General features: G+C 39.0%; 2 protein-coding genes across 3 annotated transcripts; both read right to left on the bottom strand.

Moving 5' to 3' along the window:
• Positions 1–14: 14 nt before the first annotated feature.
• On the bottom strand, positions 15–5,555 carry LOC101470545 (guanylyl cyclase inhibitory protein). The gene is made up of 5 exons (XM_004563469.3): positions 5,273–5,555; positions 3,969–4,101; positions 2,050–2,199; positions 1,857–1,962; positions 15–1,334 (listed from the first exon to the last, which is right to left on the bottom strand). The coding sequence occupies exons 1-5, from the start codon at positions 5,533–5,535 to the stop codon at positions 1,192–1,194; spliced, it is 795 nt and encodes a 264-aa protein (XP_004563526.3). The 5' UTR covers positions 5,536–5,555; the 3' UTR covers positions 15–1,191.
• Positions 5,556–6,814: 1,259 nt separating this feature from the next.
• On the bottom strand, positions 6,815–24,886 carry bmal2 (basic helix-loop-helix ARNT like 2). Of its 2 annotated transcripts, XM_004563466.3 has the most exons (17): positions 24,585–24,886; positions 16,106–16,235; positions 15,958–16,011; positions 15,108–15,149; positions 14,788–14,945; positions 14,391–14,470; positions 13,880–13,972; positions 12,517–12,634; positions 12,296–12,445; positions 11,944–12,187; positions 11,420–11,526; positions 10,228–10,378; positions 10,050–10,120; positions 9,827–9,938; positions 9,608–9,698; positions 9,015–9,114; positions 6,815–8,892 (listed from the first exon to the last, which is right to left on the bottom strand). In XM_004563466.3, the coding sequence occupies exons 1-17, from the start codon at positions 24,640–24,642 to the stop codon at positions 8,735–8,737; spliced, it is 1,917 nt and encodes a 638-aa protein (XP_004563523.3). In that variant the 5' UTR covers positions 24,643–24,886; the 3' UTR covers positions 6,815–8,734. The 2 variants fall into 2 exon arrangements, with proteins under 2 accessions (XP_004563523.3, XP_004563524.3); XM_004563467.3 differs by lacking the exon at positions 13,880–13,972.

The following is a 24,886-nucleotide window of genomic DNA, read 5'->3' as shown; positions in this document are numbered from 1 at the left end:
CATTTTTATTGTCATCTTGATGTAGGAATAGTCACAACCAACAGCAGCTTTCACACACAGCGGTCCGTCGAGCTAAGTAACGCAAAAGTGAAATTCCCCATGTTTTCCTGGATCGGGGAAGAGACGTATTCCTTAAATTCTTGGAAGCCTTACTTTTGTGGCTAGTGAGCTTTAAAGAAGTACAGGCGACACCAAGTGGTGTTAAAGCGTCAGTGACGAAAAAATAAATAAATACATAAATAAAATAGAATAAAATAAAATAATAATAGCATGATTCTCCGAGCGTAAATTTTAAGAAATAGATGTGTAAAAATTACATTTTTTAAAAATCACATTGGTCATTTACTGTCCTGTAATTTCAAAAATACATGTTTAAAATGGTGGTTTTTTTCCACAGAAAACGTTTTAACACTATATATCTACTGTAAAAATAAATAAATAATGTAGTAGTAAAAAAATAGTAACTTTTCTTTAATTTTTATTAGTCTATTACCCAATTACTTTGATGTAGCATGAATACCCATTGGTGAGGCCTCATTAGTGGAGATGTCTTCTTTCTGTTTTGTTTTTGTGCATAACTTCTGTGTCTGGGCACTCCTCTGGATATTCTTACACCAGAGAAGAGCTTCTTAACTTTGATCACCACCTGCACTCATGTATATATCTATCTACTTAGCACTTTTAATTCTTATTCTTATTTTTATTTTTATATCTATTTAAGCGTTTATGACAGTATGTTTGCACTAAGCACCGCAGCAATTTCCTAATGTTGTAAACCTGCTCAACATTTGGCAATAAAACCCTTTCTGATTCTGATTCTGATAATGTTATTAGGGTCCATTACTTTGTGCAAGTTAATCTGTCCACAAGTGCAGAATTTATAATAACAGTTCTTTTTTTTCTTTTTTCACTCACATGTGTCATGTGTACATTATGGATTTACATATGTAAATTCATACTTTTTCTAAAATCTGGTATGTTTGAGTAACATTAATAACCCAGAACAGAGCAATACATAAAAACACAAACACGGCATTTCAGCTTGTGGAAGCTTGATAAAATAAGCTCCAAATGTTACAGCACTCTAAAGCAGCTACGACAAAGTTATCCAATAGATGAAGATAGAATTTAATTCATTGAATTTTTAGCCCAAACACTGGCTGGTCCAGTGTGCCTAAATAGTGAACCACTTCAAATTAACCGTGGGTTTTCCAAAGCGGTGTCCCTCTTCAGCGGCCTCCCCACCTTCACGGTGCTCGGGTCACATTCCAGCATCTCTCTGATCCAATTGTCATCCAGCGCTCCCTCTATGAACTCTTCCAGACTGATGATTGCTGCAAGGACGGGCACCGATTAGACAAACACCACTGGACTGACTGTTAATAATCTGTCTGTGAGGGTTGATACTAGTGAATGGAAAGTTTTGGGGCTAAATTTGGGGAACCACCGTCAGTAAAATATGCCTCTGTATATTATCCAGAGTATTGGTTGTCTTTAATTATATCAAAATGGAAAAGAGCAAATCATATCTTTTAGATTAACATTTTTGCCTCTTACTTATTTTGTGGGTTGAGCAATCCATTTGCATTTTGTTATTTTTAATCAGCATCAAACATGCTACAGTTTTGTCTTCAATTAGCCTTATTAGGCTTCAAGGATGTTTTTATTGTTTAAAGTTGTTACTAAAGATACTTTTAAAAACAAACCACATTTTAGTGGTGGATTTATTTATTTTTTTAAATTGGATTGTTTACCTTTTCTATAGAAACATATATAATCAACTTTGATACACATAGAAATAACATTGCAGTATGATTACACGCAAAAAGGAGGGAAAAGTCGCCACCTTTCCTCACCGTTATTGTCTTTATCTAATCTCACAAATATCCTGCTGGTGCATTCTTCAGCTGTAAGTGGGTTCGGTTTGGTTAAACCAGCAGCCACGTTCATCTTATAAACAGCCTGTCCGAACAAAGAAACGCACATCAGTCGAACTGCAACATCTGGCACATCTTCTGTTTTATATACCACGACACAGAGCCTGTACACCTGCATGATCTCCAGCATTTCCTCCTTTGTGATGGCTCCGTCTCGGTCTTTGTCATAGAGCTTGAATGACCAGCGCAGTTTCTCAACAGCTGAACCTTCAATAAGCATGCTGATGGCCATGACATACTCTCTGAAGTCAACCACCCCATCCTGAAAAAAAAAAAAAAAAAAGCACCACACAGTTAATGTTTTGTTTCAGTTTTGTGATGCATGACTATGAAAGCATGTCCTTTCTTTTAGTTGTCTTCAATATGCCTGGAGAACTATTTCTGAAGGATATTCAAAGATTTTTGGATGTTTGCTGCCTTTTGTTCAGTTCTGTCAAGATGATCTCACAGATACGCCTTTAATTCACTGGCAGTGTGTTTGGGATCACCATCATGCTGAGAAACGAAGCTGTTGCTAATTAGTGTCTTTCCAGATGGTATTGTATGATGGATCAAAATTTGATTGTAATTTTTGCACTCTTAATTTAATCAATTTTGACAAGATCCCCACCACCACTGGCCGCCCCCTACAGAGCCTCCATTGCGTTTTAGAAAATGGCTCTACACACTCACTGTTGTACCCATCCCCTGACATGACCCCTACATTCTGACAATCATTTAAACATTTCACATTTGGATTCATCTCGCCACCAGACCTGTTTTAGCTGATTTTCAGTCCAGATCTTGTGTAATTTTCATTCCTCAGCCTTTTCTTCCTGTTTCCATTCTATATGAATGGTTTCTTCACAGACACCCTTCCACGAGACCATTTCTCTTTAACCTCCAAAGACCTGAACTCTTCCACGGCATGCGCTTTTAGTTTCTCTTTGATATTTGGGCTGATTGGGACCTGATGAATGTAAAAACAAAGAATTACCAGATTTTTTTTTTTTTTTACCTAATTTTTGTTTCTAAGAAAAATGAGAGCCACATATGAGGATATTCGTTTCGATAGAACAGTAGCAGTATAATGTCCTCGTAAGTGGATATCAGGCGCTTGTAGAGCAAAATTGAGTATTTATGTCTAAATAACCCAAAATGTGATGTCCACATTTGTGGACACCAGGTCCTAGGAGGTTAAGCTTCAGCATGATAATCTAATACATGGATCAACTGAAGGCCCAGATGCATCTCTGAGCAAAACTACCACAAATTTATGCCTGTCAAAATATCTAATTTTTGGCACTTTTCATAGATTAAATGACAATAAACGCTTTGAATCTTGAATCTCTTTGAATCCAAAGATATTGGAACAAATTATGTACTCTTGAGACTGGCTCCCAGGCTTCCTACAGATACAATTTTAAATGGGCTATTCGTTAAACTTATGTGAAGACAACACTGGTTCATCCCTTGAATTAGGTGCCCTTTTATTGCCTGAATGATTCAGTGTTAAGTGAAAAAAATAATTCCTCTAAAATATTTCAGGCACAAAGAGTGAAAAAAAAGTGTGTTTTTCTATGAATACTTTTTTGGAAGACCTGGATAATTATTACTCAGGTTTACTTTAACCTCCTAGGACCTGGCGTCCACATATGTGGATATCACATTTTGGGTTGTTTTAGACCAGAATACTACATTTTGCTCTACAAGGGCCTGATATCCACTTACAGGGATATTATACTGCCACTGTTCTATTGAAATTTAAAGCCAATGTCCTCATATGTGGATCTCATTTTTCTTAGAAACAAAAATTAGGTTAAAAAAAAAAAAATCACATAATTCACTGTTTTTACATTCATCAGGTCCCAATCAGCCCAAATAGCAAAGAGAAATTAAAAATGCATGCCATGAAAGAGTTAAGGTCTTAGGAGGTTAAAACTTTGCAATTCTGGATTTCATGGAGGCAAAAATATAAAGAAGTGAGTGGTGACTCAATACTTTTTCAAGACTCCTGTACTGTATAGACCTACTCTATAGAGTCATGCTTACCCCATTGCTGTCGAGCGTGCGGAAAATCTGTTCTGCATACTCTGCTGACTCACTGCCCACAGTTCCATCACAGAAATGCCTTTGAAACTCGTGAAGAGCGATTAGCCCACTTGGACACTCGATAACAAACTTTCTGCCACAGATAAAAACAACAGTTTGTGTTTTAATACACCAAAGGATTTGGAAAACAAGGGGAGTTTGAGAGAGGGGTCTGATTTGAGAGAAAATGTGTCTTAAATTGAGAATCAGTGGAATTAAGGTCAACCCATCCCCAACCTGTGTGGATTACATGTGTTTGAAAGCTTATTTACAGAGTGCGGCACAAGTGCCAAGATAATTAGGCCAAATGACATCATGGCAGAGTGAAGCTGATCAGTCCACAGGAGATAATACTTTACTTTGTTGCTGATGCTGTTAGTTTTGCAGATTTGCCTGCAAAAACAACAAATTCTAATCTGGCTAAATACACTGGAAATTCCTACAATGCTAAAATCAATAAGAGTAAAAATAAATGTATTGATCCCAAATTCAAGTACACTCTCGCGCTGATGGATGCTTATTTTAAATATGCTCAAACATTATTTAACCATGAAATTAGCACATGCGCAAGTAATTACAATGAGCGCCAGATTGCTCTAAAAACTACATTTCAGATTTTTGTAATACTCTTGTCTCTGGATGATGTCAGTGAGAGCAGATTTCCTAATGTGGTCAAAAGTTCCCATTCAGCTGCTGTTTATACCTGTTGTTTGGAGGGGCAGCCAATCAAAGCAAAGTTGGCTCAGGAGGCAAAACTGCTTGTTTCAGTCAGAGAATGAATTGAAGTCCAGGATAATAGATGTGCAAGGATTGTTTTGAACAAAAAATCTCTTTAAGTTGTTCTATAAATTTCATTCATTTTCACCCCTGTGTTGAGCAGCTGGATAAAACATGGACAGGTCACCCAGTCTAACTCAGGGCAACGCAGAGGCAATCACTCAGCTTATATTTACGCCCATGGTCAATCTGGTTTCAGGACTTCACCTAACAAGGACATCTTGGGACTGTGAGAGAAAGCTGGATTACCTAAAAAGAACCCACGCAGGAACAGGGAAACCATGCAACCTCCACACAGAAAGGCTCCACCCAGCTAGCAGGTTCAAACAAAGAACCAACTTGCTTTGAGTCTTCAGTACTAACCACTGCACCACCATGCCATGTCTGTTCCGTTCTGGGCATGAACGTAATAATCAATTTAAGGCTAAAGAAAATCTGCATCTGTTTTCAACTTCCTGTAAAAATTTAAGACAAATTCAAAAGCTTACCTGAACCATTCATACAGCTCTGTAACATATGACTTGCTTCTTCCACAAGTCCGGACAGCGGCTTGGCCCATACTGTAAAGACAAAGCAGCTCCGCACTCACCACTGACTTTACTTTGCAGAAATCCCAGCTTACGCTATGCTTTCTTAGTTGCTCCAAGCACTGCCTTATCACATCTGACAAATTACTCTGAGCTAATCTCCTCACATGAGGGGAGGTGGGGGGGACAAAGAGAACAATGTAATTACTCAAGACAGTGCACATCACCAAGGGCCATGCAGACTGAAGGGTGTTTCTATCAGAGCCAAGAAATCATTTAAAAATAAATAATCAACCAAAGTTTCAGCTGAAGTTTCAGTAAACTAATATTTATTCACAACCTGGGAAGACGGCCCAGACATGTTGATAATAGCAGCAATAATCCATCAGACAACATCGTCTGGAGCCTGAATATCGAACATGACTAAACTTGTGGCAGAAACCAGTATGGACAGCGGCAGTAGCAAACTGGCAAATAGCCTGGAAAATATAACCCCAAGAGTTCAGGTCCTGCCTCTGGTGGAGCAACTGGCGCTCAAGTCTTGGCTTTCCATTTCAAATAATGCAATTGTTTTTAAAAATTAAATCAGTAAAACCAAAGCAACATGCAGCTACACACAGACACGGACATGAAATAAAACATTCCCTACCTTACAAAAACTATTTTATTCTGAACAGACAGAAGCAAAACATACACCTCTTTAAAAAGGTTCATCACTAATAAACCACATAAGCTGATGCGTTAGTTTTCTGGGAAAGTGGCGTTCACAAGAATGCAATGACATCCACAATACACAGGATGAAAAAAAATACTGACTTTTTGCCTTTCAAAAGGACCAGTCTGCATCTATGGCACAGCTTCATAGCTCTACATGTTCGGTTACAAAGAGAGCACTGATGCAACTACGTGCAGCTCCAGTTTCATCTCTGATGTGCACAGCATGCCACGTTTCATCAAGCTTATTCAGTGATACGTTTCAGCCCTCCTTTTAAAGTCTGCAGAGGCGCCACGTCGGAGACCGTTTCCAAAAAGCAGTAGAGGTTCATTTTGTGTCCAAAGGCACTTCAGACCGGACACAAGTAAGGAGGAGTCCTCTTGAGAGTTCAGCTGCTCCATCAACCGGCTCCTTAAAAATTCAAGCATTAGATATAACAGACAATTTTCTGCATGATCCACAACAAGCTTTTCCAGCCTCGAAATACGAGTTCTTGTTGAAAAATCTTGACGTGGCCTTCAAGAAATGAGGGGGAAAAAAGTATTCCCAAGAAGCAAACAGGAACTTTTTTTTTTTTAAGACTGCACCGTTTCATTATAACGATTATGTGAAGATAACACATAGACGTGCAGCCTTTTTGACCCCGAAAGCTCAGTGGACAACACTGGTATATGTGGACAACTGGTATATCTCACACGCACGCACGCACGCACGCACGCACACACACACACACACACACACGCACGGTATAAAAATCCATGTGCCACAAACCAAATGATTTTGCTGGATTTCAGTAGTTCATGTTTTAATTTAAAAAAAATCTCCTTAAAGTTAAAGATTTCAGTTAAAAGAATGTGTAATCACTAAACGTTTAGACATAGAGGATTTATTTTTAAGTAACTTATAACAGGGGATGTATATACTCAAGTTGTTAAATTTCTTATAAAAACAAAGAACAAAAAAAACAAAAACAAAAAAACAGCCAAATGCAATAACTTTACTTTAATGGACCTATAAAGTAAATTTTTACATTATCTGGTCTCACCAGGATCTCAAGCCGACACCCTTTAATTTAGCATACGACAACACTTTGGTAACTCCATAACTAAGAGCCACTCATGGCCACGCTCAGCAGTGGATCACTAACAAATAGATCATCAAATCATGGCTATCAGAGGTTTCATTACTTTAGTAAAAAGCTAGAATGTGCAACTGAAAGCATGGCCAATCCTAAACTCTACATGAGGTAAATGGCAATGGGATCCATACTGCTCCGTGGACCATTCAAGTTCTCACAAATGTCACACCACAGCTCTGCAAATGTTCTACACTCAGGAGTCATGCACGTGGCTATTACACAAGAGGAAATAAAGGGGAGGGGGGAAAAAAAGTTTGGAATGACACTTCTGCATAGCACAATCCCTTAACAAACATATCCATTTCAACCCTGTGTGCCACATAACAAGCACATAAACATGTTCTCAGACTGTCAGTGCATAAAAAGAAGAAACGATAGAAGGTATGGCTTACCTGCACGACTATAGAGACAACAATAAGAACAAAGATTCAGAGGTGAACAAGTACTGATACTACTTGTACAGTATGCAGGGAAGTGTGTAAAATCTTAAAAGTTGATAACTCCCTGACTCGCATCAGTCTCAAACACGTACTGAGAAGATGTGAAATGGGTTCGCTCTTCAGCCATCACTACCAACCCTTAATATCAGCACTTCTAAAGTGCCCTTCTGATTTGCATGAAGTTGTACTGTAGTGCTCATAAATGACCAGCCATCAAAACTGGCAGCTCATCAACTAAAATTTTTTGAAGGTGGAACTAGTAAATTCTGAGGCTTTTTATGCAACCTATCCCTTTAAGACACATGTGGCCTGAAGACATGGTGTTTGATATCATATCGACCCCACATATAAACAGCGACATATGTTAGCATACAAGAGAAGAGGTTACTACACCGTTTGTGAGAAAAATGTTCAGATACTGACAAGAGAAAATCTCAGAGCGCCACGTCTTTAGGTGACTCTCAAAGAGAGTAGAGGTTATGGAAGTGTGGTCTGCCGCGGTAAGCTTTAAACCCACGGTTTTGGATCCTGAGGGAAGGGTTGCAAAGCTTGGCCAGTTTTTTAGGGTGTCCTCTTGCATTTTAGTCAAGCATACAGTACCTAATGAAATTACAACTTTAAAAACAAAAGAAAAAAGAAATCAATTCAGTGCAATTGTTTTTTGCGTCACCACTCCCAACCTTTGTTTAAATGTAGGTGGAGAGAAATAGAAGCAAGGATCCAGAGCCATCATGATGTACATCATATCACTCTTCTGTGCGTTCACGGCTTCTTCAACCTTTCTGAGGCTGACGGCAGATTTAAGAAAGCAGGGAGGAGAGGAACAGGGTTTCAAGGTGAGTGGGTGGGCAGCTGCAACGTTTAAGAGGCACATCCTCTTTCTGAAGAGGGAAAGCAGGTGTCCCTTAATGTCGCCGATTCTGCTCCTGTTTGAGCAGCCACCCAAAAACTAGACAGCTTATGTGGAGAAGAGTAACTAATATATTAAATTTTAACAAAACAAAACAAAACAAAACAAAAAACAAAAACAGAATGCTGCTCCTTTGAGTAAGCTTCAAGCAGTTTCTGCCATCATCAAAATGAGGATCCGGGTGTTTTCCAGCGTGCCGTTTCACACTGTAATGCAGATTCTATAAGGACCAGTGCATCTCTTCAAAGTCCACAGCTTCTCCCAAGTTTGTGTCCGTCTCCAAAAGGCTCCAGATCACTGCCATAGCTGCTTCATCACTGCTGAGGCTATTCAGGCCTGGTCCAACCACGCTCTCCAAATCCAACTGGGAATTTTCTCCTGGGGTAAGGTGGAGTGAAAACAAAAAGGAAAAGTTACCAGGTTGCAATAGGGAAGAAATAAATACAGCAAGTGACTCAGTTTATTATAACAAAGTTTATAGACACGATGAGTGGAAGTACCCATAAGAGTCTCTCCTCCTGAGAATGCAGCACCTTGAGGCTCACTCTCCGAGCTGGACTTTCCTGGTATTTCCATGTCTGATGTTTCTCCATTTGGGACCTGAAGACCAAAAGGGAGCACACTATAACCCTCACATCACATCTTAGACATAGTTCAGCTTCTAAAAATGTTTTATGTGAGCCAGAATAGAATAGAATAATCCTTTAATTGTCCCACAAGGGGAAATCTGGGTGTAACGGCAGCAAGAAAGACACATATACAAACAAACAGTACACAAGACACAGAACTGAAACATACACAGTTTTTACATATTTACATCAAGGACAATGGTTACCAAAAACAGAGTACTGTACCGTTATTAAATTAAATAAAATTAAATACAGATAAGAGGCAAACCCAGGTTGTAGTGTGAATCGGTTGATAAAATAGTGCAAGTTACAGCGCTGATGTAAACCTCTATGTTTGTTGGGAGCAGTTTTGATTGTACAGTCTGACAGCTGCAGGGAAGAAGGACCTGTGGAAATGCTCCTTCATGCATTAAGGATGCATGAAGTTGATTGGATTGATTGGATAAACAGCCGGCATGACTCACGCTGTTGCTGATTTGATTGTGAATTTGTGGGGACTTGTCCTGTGGCAGACTGAAGGGACTGACGTTACCACTGGAAGGTGATGAGTTCGTCCTAAAGGAAACCCACACAGAACAACTTAAAACAGCAGTATCCTTCATCTACAACAACACCAAGTAACCAGAGCATAGATGCCGATGCTGGACTTGTGTGTTTTTAAAGTAATTATATCCAGTACATACCTGTTGAAATCCAGCAGCTCATTGGCAATCTGGGTTCCTATGCTTCCAGCATATATCATAGTCCCAGGTGTGCTGGAAATGCCCGGTATAATAGGAGGGGACTTTTTACAGTCTGACAGGGAAAAAATAAGACAGAGCAGAAGAGTTAAATAAGTGAAAGGGGGGGGGGGGGGAAGGCCCCCTACAACCAAATAATGTGTTGATAGAATAATTTTATAAAGACCTTCAGAAGCCTTGGGATTGCTCGACTGTTCAGATTTATTTCCTGACCGACCTGCTCGACTGGGATCATATCTGGTCATAGGATGAGCAAAGAGAAAAGTTCAAACTAACACACATATATACAGACGCACTCACAGATACATAAGCAAATGTACAAATCCACTGAACCATATACTCACGAGATGACTGTGTTAGTTGACACAATATATTCTAGTTCTTTGGTCCACGGATTTACAAAACTAAACCACTGACTTTGCAGAGTGACAAAAGAGCCGTATTTTGTTTTGAATTTGTAGCAGTTTGTCTCTATTTTTTCTTTACTCCGCAGCACTGTGGAAGAAAAACAGCAAGAGGACAAGTCAGAGAAACACTAGAAAACAGAATCTTTAGATAACGCTGTAACCTAAAAGTACATCAGTGATCACAAATTACAGACATTTAACACTAGAACCGCCAACAGGGACATATTGATCCCCTTGCTTTTAAAATCAGATAACTTAAACCAGTGGTGTCCAAAATCAGGCCTCATGGGCCAGTGTCCTGCAGGTTTTAGATGTGTCCTTGATCCATCACAGCTCATTTAAAATGGCTAAATTACCTCTTCAACATGTCTTGAACTTCTCCAGAGGCCTGGTAAGGAACAAATCATCTGATTCAGGTGTGTAGACCCAGGGTGAGATCTAGAACCTGCAGGGCACCGGCCCTCGAGGCCTAAAGTTGGTCAAGCCTGACTTATACTAAAACCATCAGCTAATTTCATGGCATTTTGTAAAATGGATTTATATATAGTTGCATAAAGGATTGACGTGTTCTGCATCAATGGAATGTAATACTGGGGTACAACAGGTCGGAGTGAACACATGGACAACAGAGTAAAAACTAGAGTAGAAATTCAGAGCAGAGCTGCCATGTCAAATGGGTTTCATGCTTGAGGAGATGAAGCGCTGCAGCCTGAGGTGGAGCAGTGTGGATGGTGTGCTAAACTGTCAGTTTTACTTTTACAGTAATTAATTTAATATAATGTGTTTGACCCCCCACCCCTCCCCCCATAACCATGAATTGGATAAGTGGAAGAGAATGGATGAATGGAGATATACTACTTAGTATTTGTTTGTTAATTAATTGTAATAATTTTGATTTAAAATCATTTGTAAATTTAAAAAACTTAAAATTTTACTGCAGTTTCTGCAGGATGGAGTTAAAAATAAAACAAACAAACAAACACCCACATTCCTGGCAGTTCTGTGTTAATTAGGTATCTATCTGACCTATATTAAACCTAAGAATGAAGCCATTTGTTAAACATGGAAATGGCTTTAAACATATCCAAAATAGAGGAAAAAAACCCCCATACATAAATAAAAACTGCACCTTTTCGATGTCTGTCTGCTAAATGGGGTAAGTCATCTTGATGGAAGTATTCGTAGCACGATGTCCCGAGCAATTCTTGGGGAAGATAACCTAGAATGGTCGTCGCTCTGTCAAAGAAAATTGAAATATAATTAAGAGAGATCCAAATATCCTATTACATCAACTAAGATTTCCTTTAAAATGGAAAAATTCATACAACATAAACATTTCAGACAGAGCAAGAACAGAAACATTTTTAATCTGTTAACTGAATGTTTTACCTACCACTTTTCTTATGTTGCTATAGATACACAAGCTAGTTGTTGATGAACACTATTATTTATGACATGAACTACAAATGAGGAAAGAAAAAACCAATAAGCTAACCAATTAGCTTTATAACAAATGCTAACCAGTTGTACATTAATAATGTGCGCTGGACTCTCTGGGACTTTTAAACATTAGGTCAGATTGAAAATCAATAGTTATTTTAAAAGTAAAAATCACCACAACTGCCACACTTTGACAATAAACCCCAGTTTTACCTTTGATCAACAAAGGTGAACTTGCCATCCATGGCATAGCGCGTGATGAACTCTGTGGGTTTAACTCGGACTTCTCCATTAACCTGGGGAGATGAGTGGTTGTGGACGCGTCCCACCGCCACTAGACAGCTGAAGTGGGAGCTTTCCTGCTTGTCCACTTCACCCTCCCCTTCTGCTCCCAGCTGACTGGTCGGCCAGCTGCGCATGTAGCCTGTACAGTGGACTGTGCAGTACTTCTGCGACTCTAAAAGCAGATGCAGATACAAATCAAAAGCAGAACACAATTAACATACTCATTAAAAAGCTTTTTTTGAATTTAGACCTAATAAAACCTGCTGTGTAACATCTCCACCTTTCTTTTTGGAGACATTTCCCTGGGATTCCTTCTCTTCCACTTTGATAGAAATTTTGTTATACTTCATGCGACAGAAGAATGAACGACGAGCACCCGAACACAACCGTGCTGCACCGATTGGAAGGTCAGCCTGAACCTGCAGACCGGCTAAAGACACGAGAGAAACGTTAACCGTAATCTCTTACACACAAAAACAGAGACAAGAATATTTGCTTTACTTTTAGCATCTATTAGCCGTTCACGAGGATATAATTCAGAAGCGGACAGCTGCTCCTTCACTTTCCCCATGTCCTTTGGGTGTATGTAATCAAACAGGCTCTGCCCAATCAGCTCCGCCTAGAGGAAAACAAACAGCTCATCAAACTGACCTAAGCAAGGCTCCTATGGCGTATATAAAAAAAAAGACCTAAGGCAATTACTCCTTATGATGAAACCCCCCCCCAAAAAACCCAAAACACTGATGGTTAACTGTGACCCTTGGAGCACACCAGACACTGTGTGGAGCACAGATGGCTTAAATGACAGCTTAGGACTATAGTGTTATTTTGATCATTATTTTATAGTCTATCAACAAGCACACGAATACACTCAAAAGCCACTTTGTTAAGTACAGCTGTTCAATTGGTCATTAAAAACTCATCAGCTAATCAATCAGCAGCAACTTGATGCATTTAGGTGGTCAAGAAAGCATGCTGAAGTTCAAACTGAGCATCACAATGGAAGAAAGGGTGATTTAAGAAACTGAATGTTGGAAGGTTGTTGGTGCCAGATGGGCTCACCAGAAACTGCCATTTCTATGGTTTACAAAGCTATGGTCCGAAAGAGAGAAAATATTCAGTGCCCTGAGGAGTCTATTTCTCCTGCAACATTTGGATGGTAGGATTAGAAACTGGCATAAACAACGTGAAAACATGGATCCATCCTGCCTTGTGTCAACAGCTGAGGCTGCAACTGGTGCTGTAATGGTGTGAGGGACATTTTCTTGGATACATGAGAACACTGTGTCACAAATCTCAAATCATGACAATAATTTCACTCAGTGGCCTCAACAATCACCAGATCTCAATCCAATAAGAGCACCACTGGGATGTGGTCCAACAGGGGATTGGCATCATGGATATGCAGCCAGTAAAGCTGCAAAAACTGTGTGATTATGTTGTATCAATATGGATCAAAACCTCTGAGGAATGTTTCCAGCACCTTGTTGAATCAGTGCCATATAGAATTAAGTCAGTTGTAAATGCACAAAGAGATCCATCTGAGGTACTAGCATGGTGTACCCAATGAAGTGGCTGGTGAGTGTATGGCATCTTTCCAGTAATCACTTGTCCTGCAACAGACTATTGTGCACTAACTATTAGGACCAACATAACGATAGATTTAGATGACATTTCCATTTCTATTGAGTACTACAATACATAACAAATGCTGTGCACTCAAACATCTCACTACAGAGTCACCTGATGGTTGTGGATTCAAATCTATTTACATTAGTTACAAGATAACAAAAGCCATCTGGTGTGTCCCAGGTTTTCATAACAAAAGACACTGCAGAAACAGTAACAAATGTAAAAGTTTTACCCGGCTATAATTTAATATCTTCGTGACAGACTCTGAGACAAAAACTATTTTCCCACGATCACAGCCCACTACAAACAGGAACCCATCTGCAGCCTGCACGATAAGGAAACAAAGGGGAGAAAAGGGGAGCCAAAGTGATGAAATGTTCTAGAAAAAAATAGCAAGAGTTTGTTATTTAAAAAAATATTTTTTTTTACAGTAGTAATGTAGTTTATTGGCAACATTTTAACTACTTTGTTACACTGTTGTGTGTCTGCAAAGACAGAAACTTTGAGCCATGTTCAGACTTTTCTTTATAATAAAATTACATGAATAAAAAAAAAAAAAAAAAAAAAAGATGAGAAGCTTGGCATTGTTATTTGAAAAAATAACAAAATAATAATCTGCAGCATATGTGGACTCTACAGAGTGTTGTTCTGCTTTTTAAGGAAAGGTTAAAACATCTCCAAAGGGACTTGCAGGTTACACTTCATACCAGAGAAACCGTTAGATTTGTCACTTCTGCATTTACCTTGAGAACAAGGTGTTTGAGCTCCTCATCAGGAAGGAATGACGGTTTATAGTTGGCTTCAGAAAAAGAACTTGCTGAACCTGAAAATATACAGATATTACACAAAGTTACACAAATAAAAAATAATGATAATTAAAAAGAATACCGACGACTGCCAGTTCTGCTCAGCTTCCTAGTCGATGCACCTATGGTATGAATTTGAAAATCCTTGACAACATCCTTCTTCAGTTATTGTGTTGACAATCCCCCATCAGCCTTTCACAGCTCAGGGATATAAGTAACACTCCAGCACAATGCCAATAATCTAAATAACTGGCAGTTACCACCAGTAACAACAGAGTCAGAGTAGATTAATTGAACAAATTAAAAAAAAACAAAAAAAACATTGAGTTGGTACCTTTGAGAGACTTGAGGTGCTGTACTGCCATTCGAAGCACAGTGAGTTTGTCCAGCTTACGAGACATGGGGTTACAGGTGGGGATCATGGCTGAGAGCTTGTCAATCAGATTGTTCATTTTGTCCCGTCTCCTCTTCTCAATTTGGCTATGTGGCTCCCTGCAGACACATGAATTCAGAAATAATGCCACAAAAATAGAAACAACTTTTCTGCTTTGCCTTTACAGACTTGCAGTATATTGCAAAACTTGCTGGCCTTTTAAGATTCCCATGATCTTGTAACATTTCTGGTAAAGTTTTATCAGTTAAGTCATACTCTACCTGAAGCATTTAACTTTGACATGTTGGTCCTCTCCATCTGACCTGCAAGTAAAACAAATCTGAAATGGTTTAATGCTGATTAAAAGCATACAAAAAAGGTATAAAGAGGTGTTAGCACCTGAAGAAAATCCTTTAGGACTTCAGAAAATTTCTTCTCAACAAATTCCATGAAAAGCAATACACCAGCAAGTAACATACTAAGGCCTCAGTTACACAGGCTTAGAAACCAGCCAGTGACCCCCAGGCAACCTCTGATCACTAGCAGATTGCTGCAGAGTATTTCCTAACCAGGTGGCGAGTGGCTGCTTGAGTCTGTTGGTCAGTGAAGAGTGAAAACAGTCAACTGCAAATGCTCACTACCCAACCACCCATCTGTACTGAAACTTTGAAGGCAAACTATCTCCATTTCCAGTTTGGATTTTCACACTTTCAGTACCGTATTGAGTAATGAGTAGTCAGCAAGTGTTTGCAGACAAGTCAGCGTCTTCCATGCAAAGTCCTGGTGACTGCAGCAATTTGCAAGCGATCAAAGCAATCACAAGGAGGTCCTTGGTACAGAATGGTATACCTCTTTGAGACCAATTTCTTCTAGCGACAGCCAACCACTTGCCATCCAGCTGGGGAATACACACTTTTCCCAAAGCGACCTGTGGTTACCAGAGGTCACTGACCAGGGCTCATCAACACAATTTCATAGCGACTGCCAACAAATGCTCACAACTAGTTGGGGAATGCTAATTTTCTAGGCTTGAAACTGAGGTTTAAATACTACCATCTCTAAAAAGTAGGTCTAAAGCTTCATGTAGCATTCCTCTGCATCACATTGTGTCATTTATCAGTTAAACTGTACCTGTTTTGGTCATCTTCCATATCTACATCAGGGACTGAAACACATTTTGAATCCCTAGAAAGAAAAACAGCGGTGCCTGTATTAACAACAAATATTAGTGTGGGTCTTAAGATTTAGATTTTCCTGAAGCAAGCAGTCCCATACGTACTGGTTGTCCACGCTGCCCTTGCGCTTTCGGGTTAACTCCACGCTCAGGGACATACCAGCAGCTGAGGGTGGGGTCATCAGGCTGGGCAGAGACACAGAAGTACTTTGTTCTTCCTCAACCAGCACATCATCTGAAATGCAACAGAAGTGTACCTGGTCATAAAACATGAGGAATTGATATAATTTTCCAATACAATATAAGAGACCATGCACTACTGCAACAGATTGCTCCACCTGTTTATGCTGAGCTAATATATAATAAAGATGCCAAATATATGCATATGCAATGGCGCTGGCACGGCTGGCAGCCTTAACTCAATTTCCCTCGGGATGAATAAAGTATGATCAATCAATCAATACTACCTTCTGGCTTTAAAAACAATTTTAAATACTTGATACAGAAGTTACACATACAGATACATTGTGTGATTTAATAGGGACGTAATAACTGGTTCTCAAACTGTCAGGTAGGCCCAGTGCTATGGAAGTGGGTTAGTGGACAACCAGGGGCAAAATATAAAGGCAGTTTAAAAGAATGTGTGAATGAATGATACATTACTATTGAATACAATGCAAATAACAATTCTATGTCATGTCGTAACTGAAGGATGCACTTAGCCAGGTGCCCCCACAACAATGGACAACACCACAGAAAAAGGGTTGTTCAAGTGTAGCTGCTCTAACTTGACTTGTGGTAATCTTTGTTATCTCGAACATAAGAAGTTGCATTTTTATTTGAGAGGATTTATTTTTAGAGCCACTTTTATTAAGCCAAAAGCTTGTGTTTTAGACTATGCAAAACACTCAATTGCAGCCATTTTCCCTGCTACTGATGGCTTTAAATGATGCCAGTAAAAGCAGATATTCAAAAAAAAAAAAAAGAGCCAGACCCACCCACCTGCTGTTCAAAAGTTACATTTACAAGAGGCAGAGAATCAGCAGAAGGTTGTCTTTAAAGTAGAATAATGGAGCTAAAAAAACTAGCTTCAGGTGGTCACTGCATCAAATGTCTGAGAATAATTTTGAACTGTGAATCATGCAAAGCTATTCTAGTGAAGTGCAGGAATACAAATACGGAGCTGGAAATTAACACAAGCACCTTGAACATTAGCCCAAAATAACAAAAATGAAGCTTTTTAAAAAAAAAAAAAAAAAGCCTCACAGTTTTTATATTACTGGATCCTATTGGTAAGGTCATCTCCCTAAAGGTGAAGTGGGTTTCCAATAATATTTGCCGGTGAACCTTCAGATGTTAATGAATCCAGCTCATTATGTTCCTACGGCTCAAAGACTTGGCCATTAACCAGCCTTCAGAGAGAAAACAGCATGCTGTTAATGCCTGATCATAGCTCCCACAGGGATGTATTTGAACTGAGGCCAACGTGTGCTAACAGAGACTTATAATGCACAAACTGCTTTAGTAGAGCTGTTCAGACACCACTAACTAATAGCTCTACATCTCTACTCTGTATAATCTATTGTGGTATAACATGAGCTGCCATGACTGATGTACACATGGCCTCCGAGGCACTCAAGTTTGTACGCGTGTGAGAAATTGATACAATGGCAAGAAATAGCCAAAATGTGGCTGATATCCATGGCACCTAGTTTTAACAGTTTCACACTGTCTGTGACCCAAAGAGTTGTTAACAGATTGACTGAAGCTTAACTTTTAATCCCGCTCTCCTCATCAGATTCTGTTGGATTACAGAGAAGGCGAGTACTTGAATGGACATCAGGCCATACAAGCATCCCCCTGTCAACTCCCACAATCCCTCTCTTAAGGTCACGTGCCCATTAATTTGCTCATTCACTCAACACCTGAATGAGCATCTGCTGCACCCAACTCACCCTACACCCTGTGCTCACACAATGGCAACAACATGAGAAATGACTTGTTTCTCATTAACTTTAAGTTATACTTTCAACAATGTTGCAACAGCTGCCACTGAACATTAAATGGTGAGTGTTTTCATTTATAGAACAACAACAAAAACAGAGAAATGGGAACAGATGTGCAAGAGTGGAACATAAAGGCAAACAGTCTGATCAAAATAGGTCATAGGATACTCTGTTCCACCCTGCTCACACATACACCCCGGGTCTGCCCAGTAAGTTTGCATTCTTCAGTCATTACCAGCTCAATAGCTTAAATGATAAGGCCCAACTTCTGGTCAAACATTTATAAGGCACGCAGTTAACTGCATGATGACTGTGCAAAGGAAAGCATAGATATACATGTTCCATAGAGAAGAAACTTATAAAACAATAAGGTGATATTTATTTCAATATAGGATTATTGGATTTTGCTTTATTTGCCCAGCAGATAAAGTTTAGTTAGTAAACTGTGGCATTTTGAGCTACTCCCAATAACAGCACAGAAACTGTGAATCATACCCGAGTAACAACTTGAGATGTGTCCCTGTTTGTATCATTTTTACAGACTAGAGATGGCACGATACCACTTTTTTATGTCCGATACCGATATCATAAATTTGGATATCTGCCGATACCGATATGAATCCGATATAGTGTGTTTGTTAAACAGTAAAGCTGTTTTTTTAATATCTTGCTGCATTTTGTATAAGTTCATACTCAAGTTAAAAAACCAAAAAAAAAACCCACTGAAACTATTCTGTTATACCTGTATGTAAAAAATACACTGCACCCAAAATATTTCATAGTTCAGCAATACTGATCAATCTAATAAACTTAAACCTACTCAAGCCTTCCCATTCTGGTATTTTAAAGAGTACTTAGAAATATTAAGCAACCCAACTAATAGGGTTGCAAACTCCCAGCAAAAAAACAATAGGGAAGCACCCCCCACCTCATGATGCTTAATCGACGTAATCAACTTTAATTTGATGCAGTGTGAAAAAAAAAATGCAGAAATAAATTATTTTTCAAGAATAATTAAATAGATTCAACATCTTTTTTCAACAGAATTGCAGACTGCACAGATGGTACCTTCCCAAAGGAAAAAGTAGTATAGCTCTAGAAAGTAATATTAAATAAATTCTAACAACAGCTTATCAAGCTTAAATGTGCTGCTGTTGTTCAGCCGCTGGTTTCCTCTTTCTGGTGCAAAGTGGGCCAAAAACAAAGAAGAGAGACGGACTCGCGACAGAAAAGCCGATCAGCTGACCACTGATCAGTTTCACGATTGAAGTAGCAACAGGAGAGAGAAGAGGCAGTCACTCCATATATCGGTTGTTAAGCTTAACGCTGGAAGGCTTTACAAACATTCAGAGATGAACTTACACTCTTGATTTACTTCTCTCTGGGATCACTTCCTCGGAGATGAAATGCTGGTTTGGTAGCGAGGCTACAAATACACACAGCCGCTCTATCACGTGAGCACACTGCTCCGAGGTGCTACGGTTATGAGCCGAGTTACAGCATGTTGCAAGTTTTGTGAGGTGCTTTTTTGATATTTAATGGATCGGATTACATTTTTTATTTCTATCCGATATCTGATCCAGTAATTTACGTCAGTATCGGACCGATACCGATACGTAATATCGGATCGGTCCATCTCTAATACAGACCCTGGCGACCTTATAGGATTAAATAAAAGCACCAGTCAAACAGACCTAGAGAGTGGTTGTCAGAAGCCTCCAGGGACCACTGTCAACTAGTCGGTGAATACACACTTCCCTACCAACCACTAACTCGATCACATCCAACATGGTGGACAATTCTTGATGCAGAAGATGATCTCCAATATTTGATTATTTTTAATATAAAATATTGTATGGAATTTAACATTTTCTTTTACATGTTGGTTTGATGGGTTGTCCCAAAAGACAGGAGCAGACGTAATGGCATTGTTAAAAGCTTCACCAAGATTGGTGAGTCCAGACCTGATTTTAATTCTGAAGAAACACATGGTTAAGAAAGTAAATGGTATGAGCATGTTTTCTTCAGCCAATTTATTTTACTGTTCTCAGGTCAGCGCTATATTGCACTTAATAAAAAATAAATTGCTACTCATATTCCTTCATGCCTTCTTTTATTAAGATGCTAAATGTAGACTAGTAAACGTTCTTATTTACACTTGCTTATATGCAATGCTGTGATAAAAGTATTTTCCCTATTCTTAATTTTTGTTTTTGCATATATGCCACAAACTAATTTAATGCTACATAAAAATACCCAGAGTCAAAATGCAGTTTTTAAATGATGATTTTACTTATTAAAATGGAAAAAGAGTTATCCAAACTTACCTCGCCCTGTGTAAATTGCTCCCTAAACCAAAAAACTGGTTGTGCCACCTTTGGCAGCAATAACTGCATTCAAACGACTGTGATGACTGACAATGAGACATTTGACAATCAGGAATTTTGGGCCATTCTTTCTTGCAGAACCGTTTTAATTCAGCCAGATTGTTCATGCTAGGAAAATCCTCCACACTGTTTAAAGACATGCCAAAGCATGACACGACTACTCCAAAACCTTCACTTTGCTTGTTTGAGCGATTAAGAGGCGGACTGGCAGGTTTGTTTCTGTTCACAGTCTCGCCCAGCCCCTTTTTTATTGTTGAATTGTGAACGCTGACCTTAACTGAGATGAGTGAGTTATGCAGTTCTTTAGGTGCTACTCTGGATGAGTTGTCGATTTGCTCTTGGGAGTAATTTTCGTAGGCCAGCCACTTCTGGAACGGTTCACCAGTGTTCCAAATTACAAAATGAATAAACTGTTGTTGGACTCCCAAAGTCTTGCAAAACTGCTTGATGTCAGTAACTTTGCATCTCAGACATTTCTTTAGATTCCGGCATGATTTGTTGCTTTTGAGATCTTTTAGCCTACTTCACTTTGTTAGACAGGTTCTGTTCAAGGTTCTGTTCTGTTTTTTGACTTTTCTACTATGTTGAATATTAAAAATGCAATCAGCCTAAGAAATCAGGAAGTAGGCACACACTTTTTCACAGCACTTTATAAGTCCTAATGTTTCATGTTGAATGTTAGACTGGCTATAGTTGAGGCGGTAGACCAGGTCTACTAATTGGAAGGCTAGTAGCTAGATCCCTGCATAACAAAGTATCCTTGGGCAAGATACTGAACTGCAAGTGGCTCTCCAGTGCATTCACCAGAGTGTGTAGAAATGTTTCACTTATAAAGAAAAACCATAGAAATAAAGTGCTTGTATGAAAGATTGTGAATTGGTGAATGAGTCCTGTTGTGTAAAGTGCTTTGAGTGCTCAAGCTGAGTAAAAAGTGCTATATAAGAACTAGTCCATTTACATTTATAAGATTACTTTGAAGGTGTTCTTCTAATTAGACTGCCAAACAGAATTACAATTGCATGGCAGGATACTGTAAACGGACAAAGCTTCAGTCAGGAGAACAACTGAGATAACACAAGTCTGCAACCAAAAAACTGCATACGATTTTTTTGATTGTGTCTTATAGATTTTTACTCACTGAAACCAAGAAAAATATTTTAAAAACTGCATCTTGTCAGGTTTTCTTGCAAAACTCACATTTTTAGTTGAATTAACCATACAATTTCCCTTTTTAAACTGAAAAAAAAAAAAAAAAAAAAAAAAAAACACGTTTTCAACCCCCCCCCCCCCCCCCCCCCCCCCCCCCCCCCAAAAAAAAAAGAACAACAGCAAACAAACAAAAAACTGTACATGATGGGGGGAAATGGAGATCATTTTTGCAGACCTGTGTAATCCATCCACAATACAAGGTTAGTCATTAATATACTGCTGCATGGTCTGGGCAGTAGTTACATCGTAAGGTTTTAAAAACTGAGCTTTAAAACGTGCTTATAGTGGCAATAAAAACCAAGAGAGGTCGGCAATGATCACTGACTTTTTTTTTTCTGGGGGGGGGACGACACACACCTTGTTCAGATTAAATATAGCAAGGTACAAAGCATTAAATCATGTTTAAAACACAACAGCCTTAATAAATGCAGATTATTAAGGTTCTATGACATCCCATTCCATTCAGTGCTCAACTGAACTGTTAAATGTAAAAATATATACAATTGTGGGATTTGTATACGCACTATAGATTATGGCACTCACAGTGACCTAGGCAATGTTGATATAAAGCTTTATCAACATTGGTCCACTTGTCCAGAAGAAGATGATAGGTAACACACACACACACACACACACACACACACACACACACACACACACACACAAAGCTACAATCATTATAGTATGATAATGAGTGTCAAATATTTGCAAAAGGCACATGTAAATAAATGTAACTGCTGCGTTTCAGGCCACCTTTTGCAAAGTATTTACAGTAAAAAAACAAAAACAAAAAACACATTGGCTCAATATTATTTTGTATATGTATTACTACAAAATAATATTGGTTATGGGCGACCGTGGCGACCGGAAGGTTGCCGGTTCGATCCCTGGGCTCTCTGTCCTGGTCGTTGTGTCCTTGGGCAAGACACTTTACCCTACTTGCCTACTGGTGTTGGCCAGAGGGGCCGATGGCGCGATATGGCAGCCTCGCTTCTGTCGGTCTGACCCAGGGCAGCTGTGGCTACAACTGTAGCTGCCTCCACCAGTGTATGAATGTGAGAGTGAATGAATAGTGGTATTGTAAAGCGCTTTGGGTGTCTTGAAAAGCGCTATATAAATCCAATCCATTATTATTACTACAACCTGAACACCAGTACAGTTTACATCCTAAAAGTTGTCTCAAATTGCAAATTGAGCAGTGTGAACAAAAATTTAACCTAGGCCAGTAGCAACAAGTTCAGTTTGAGCTCACTCACTCTTGCTGGATAAGGGCCCCATGGGCAGTTTTCAATTTGATATTATGCCTTTACTGGACAGTTAACTGTTTATATTGCGCATGTCATGGATTCAAAATGGCAGTAGTTATGTGGCAAGCAGTACTCAGTTACTGGGAGCTTTCAATACAGCAGAGCAGAGGAGGCTATTATCTCTTTTATTACACACACACACTTTCTACCACTATATAATCAATAGCTTTAGTTTCAGAGTATGAATCTTTGAATATGAGACCCTCACTTAATGGAAAATGAATTTGAAAGAGTGTTATTTATAGTAAAAAGGTGTCCAATTCTTAAATCATCTCGAGCACCCTTTTCTTTTATGGTTCCAGCTGCTTTACTAACTACTCATTTCCTATATACTATTCCTTACTTTACCATAACATTAAAGATTGTGTGTTTAAGTGTATTCTTTAATGCAATATTTTTATCCCAATGAAGCATATTTGAGGGAATATAACAATAAGCAATAGCTGAAGGTGATCATGCTATTTGACCTAGATTACGCTCACATGACATGTTGCACATACATATATACACACATGTATGTATGTACATACATATTTATACACACATGTATGTATGTACATACATATTTATACACACATGCATGTATGTACATACATATATACATACATGTACATACATATATACATACATGTATGTATGTACATACATATGTATACATGTATGTACTTACATACATGTATATACATATATATACACGTATGTATGTATATATATATATATATATATATATATATATATATATATATATATATATATGTATGTATATATATATATATATACACACACACACACACACACACACGTATGTACGTACATATATGTACATACATACATGACTTCAGTTCTTATTATCGGAATTTATAAACTACCATTTACGAATGATATTCTTTACAAATGTTGGCTTTGACTCACCAAATTACACTATATACAGTTATGTTTATTTTTATGGGCACTGGTCTTTAGTTTGTACTAAAATCAACTAACTAAAGGGTTCCGAGTATATTTTACACTGTGTAAAGAGACCGCGGAGCATTAAAATGAACTTACAGAAATGTCTGCTTCATCCAAGCTAATGTAAGACAAATGGCCGAGCTGAGTCAACGGATAGAGGCACCGACCTTAGTTGGGCCAAAATAGCAGCAAGCACTGACGCTGATTAAACACCACTTTCATCAGAAAACAGAACATAAGCGTCAGAAATATCGGCAAGAACGATCTGTCCTTGGCTATGACAGCACCTCCTCTAACAGACTCATCTTAGCCGAGTGTGTAGCCCCGGCCTCGCCTCGGTGCCGCTGCTAAGCTAACATTTACGTGGTTTAATCTTTCGAGTTAGCATTAACAGGCATTAAAACACACAATTTACATATAAAAACCCTTATCCTTAACTGATAAACACGCAAGGCGGATATTTAGCGCAATTCGCAGAGTGGTATCGCTTAACAGCGTCGTGTTGTCTTACATAAATGGCATAGCGTTAGAGGGCGAGCTTGGTCTACTGATCTACTGACCTAGTTTTTGGAATAGCGCAAAGTTACAGTCAACGAGCAACAAAAGAACTGCCGGAAAAACATCGCTTCTCTTTTCTATTTCTCCTAAATGTCAGTGCCGCGGAGACATTTGAATTTCACCCCTATTATTCAAAGTGATAATAGCTTTAACATGTTTGAATTACCTGCCGGTTCGCCTACCGCTCTGTCACCGCCGGTAGCCGTTGCATTCCTGGCCGACATGGCTGGAGCCGGAGCCGGTACGCTGGGGCCCGGGACTCCAATGCATGGATGAAGCAGTCGACTCCTACCAGATAGTGTTTGTTAGTGAAGACGCTGCGAGAGGGGGGCACAAAACGAGCAAAAATATTCTAAAACCCGCTTGTTTATCGCTAATGAAGATTTAAAAGCAGAGGGACGGCATCGAAACGTGCACAAAGGTACTAGAGCGAAGTGCAATTAGGACATAGTAGGGAAACACGGAAGA

Source organism: Maylandia zebra, linkage group LG7 (genome assembly GCF_041146795.1).
Source record: "Maylandia zebra isolate NMK-2024a linkage group LG7, Mzebra_GT3a, whole genome shotgun sequence".
NCBI classification, from domain to species: Eukaryota; Metazoa; Chordata; class Actinopteri; order Cichliformes; family Cichlidae; genus Maylandia; species Maylandia zebra.
This window is presented reverse-complemented; position numbering and strand designations above follow the sequence as displayed.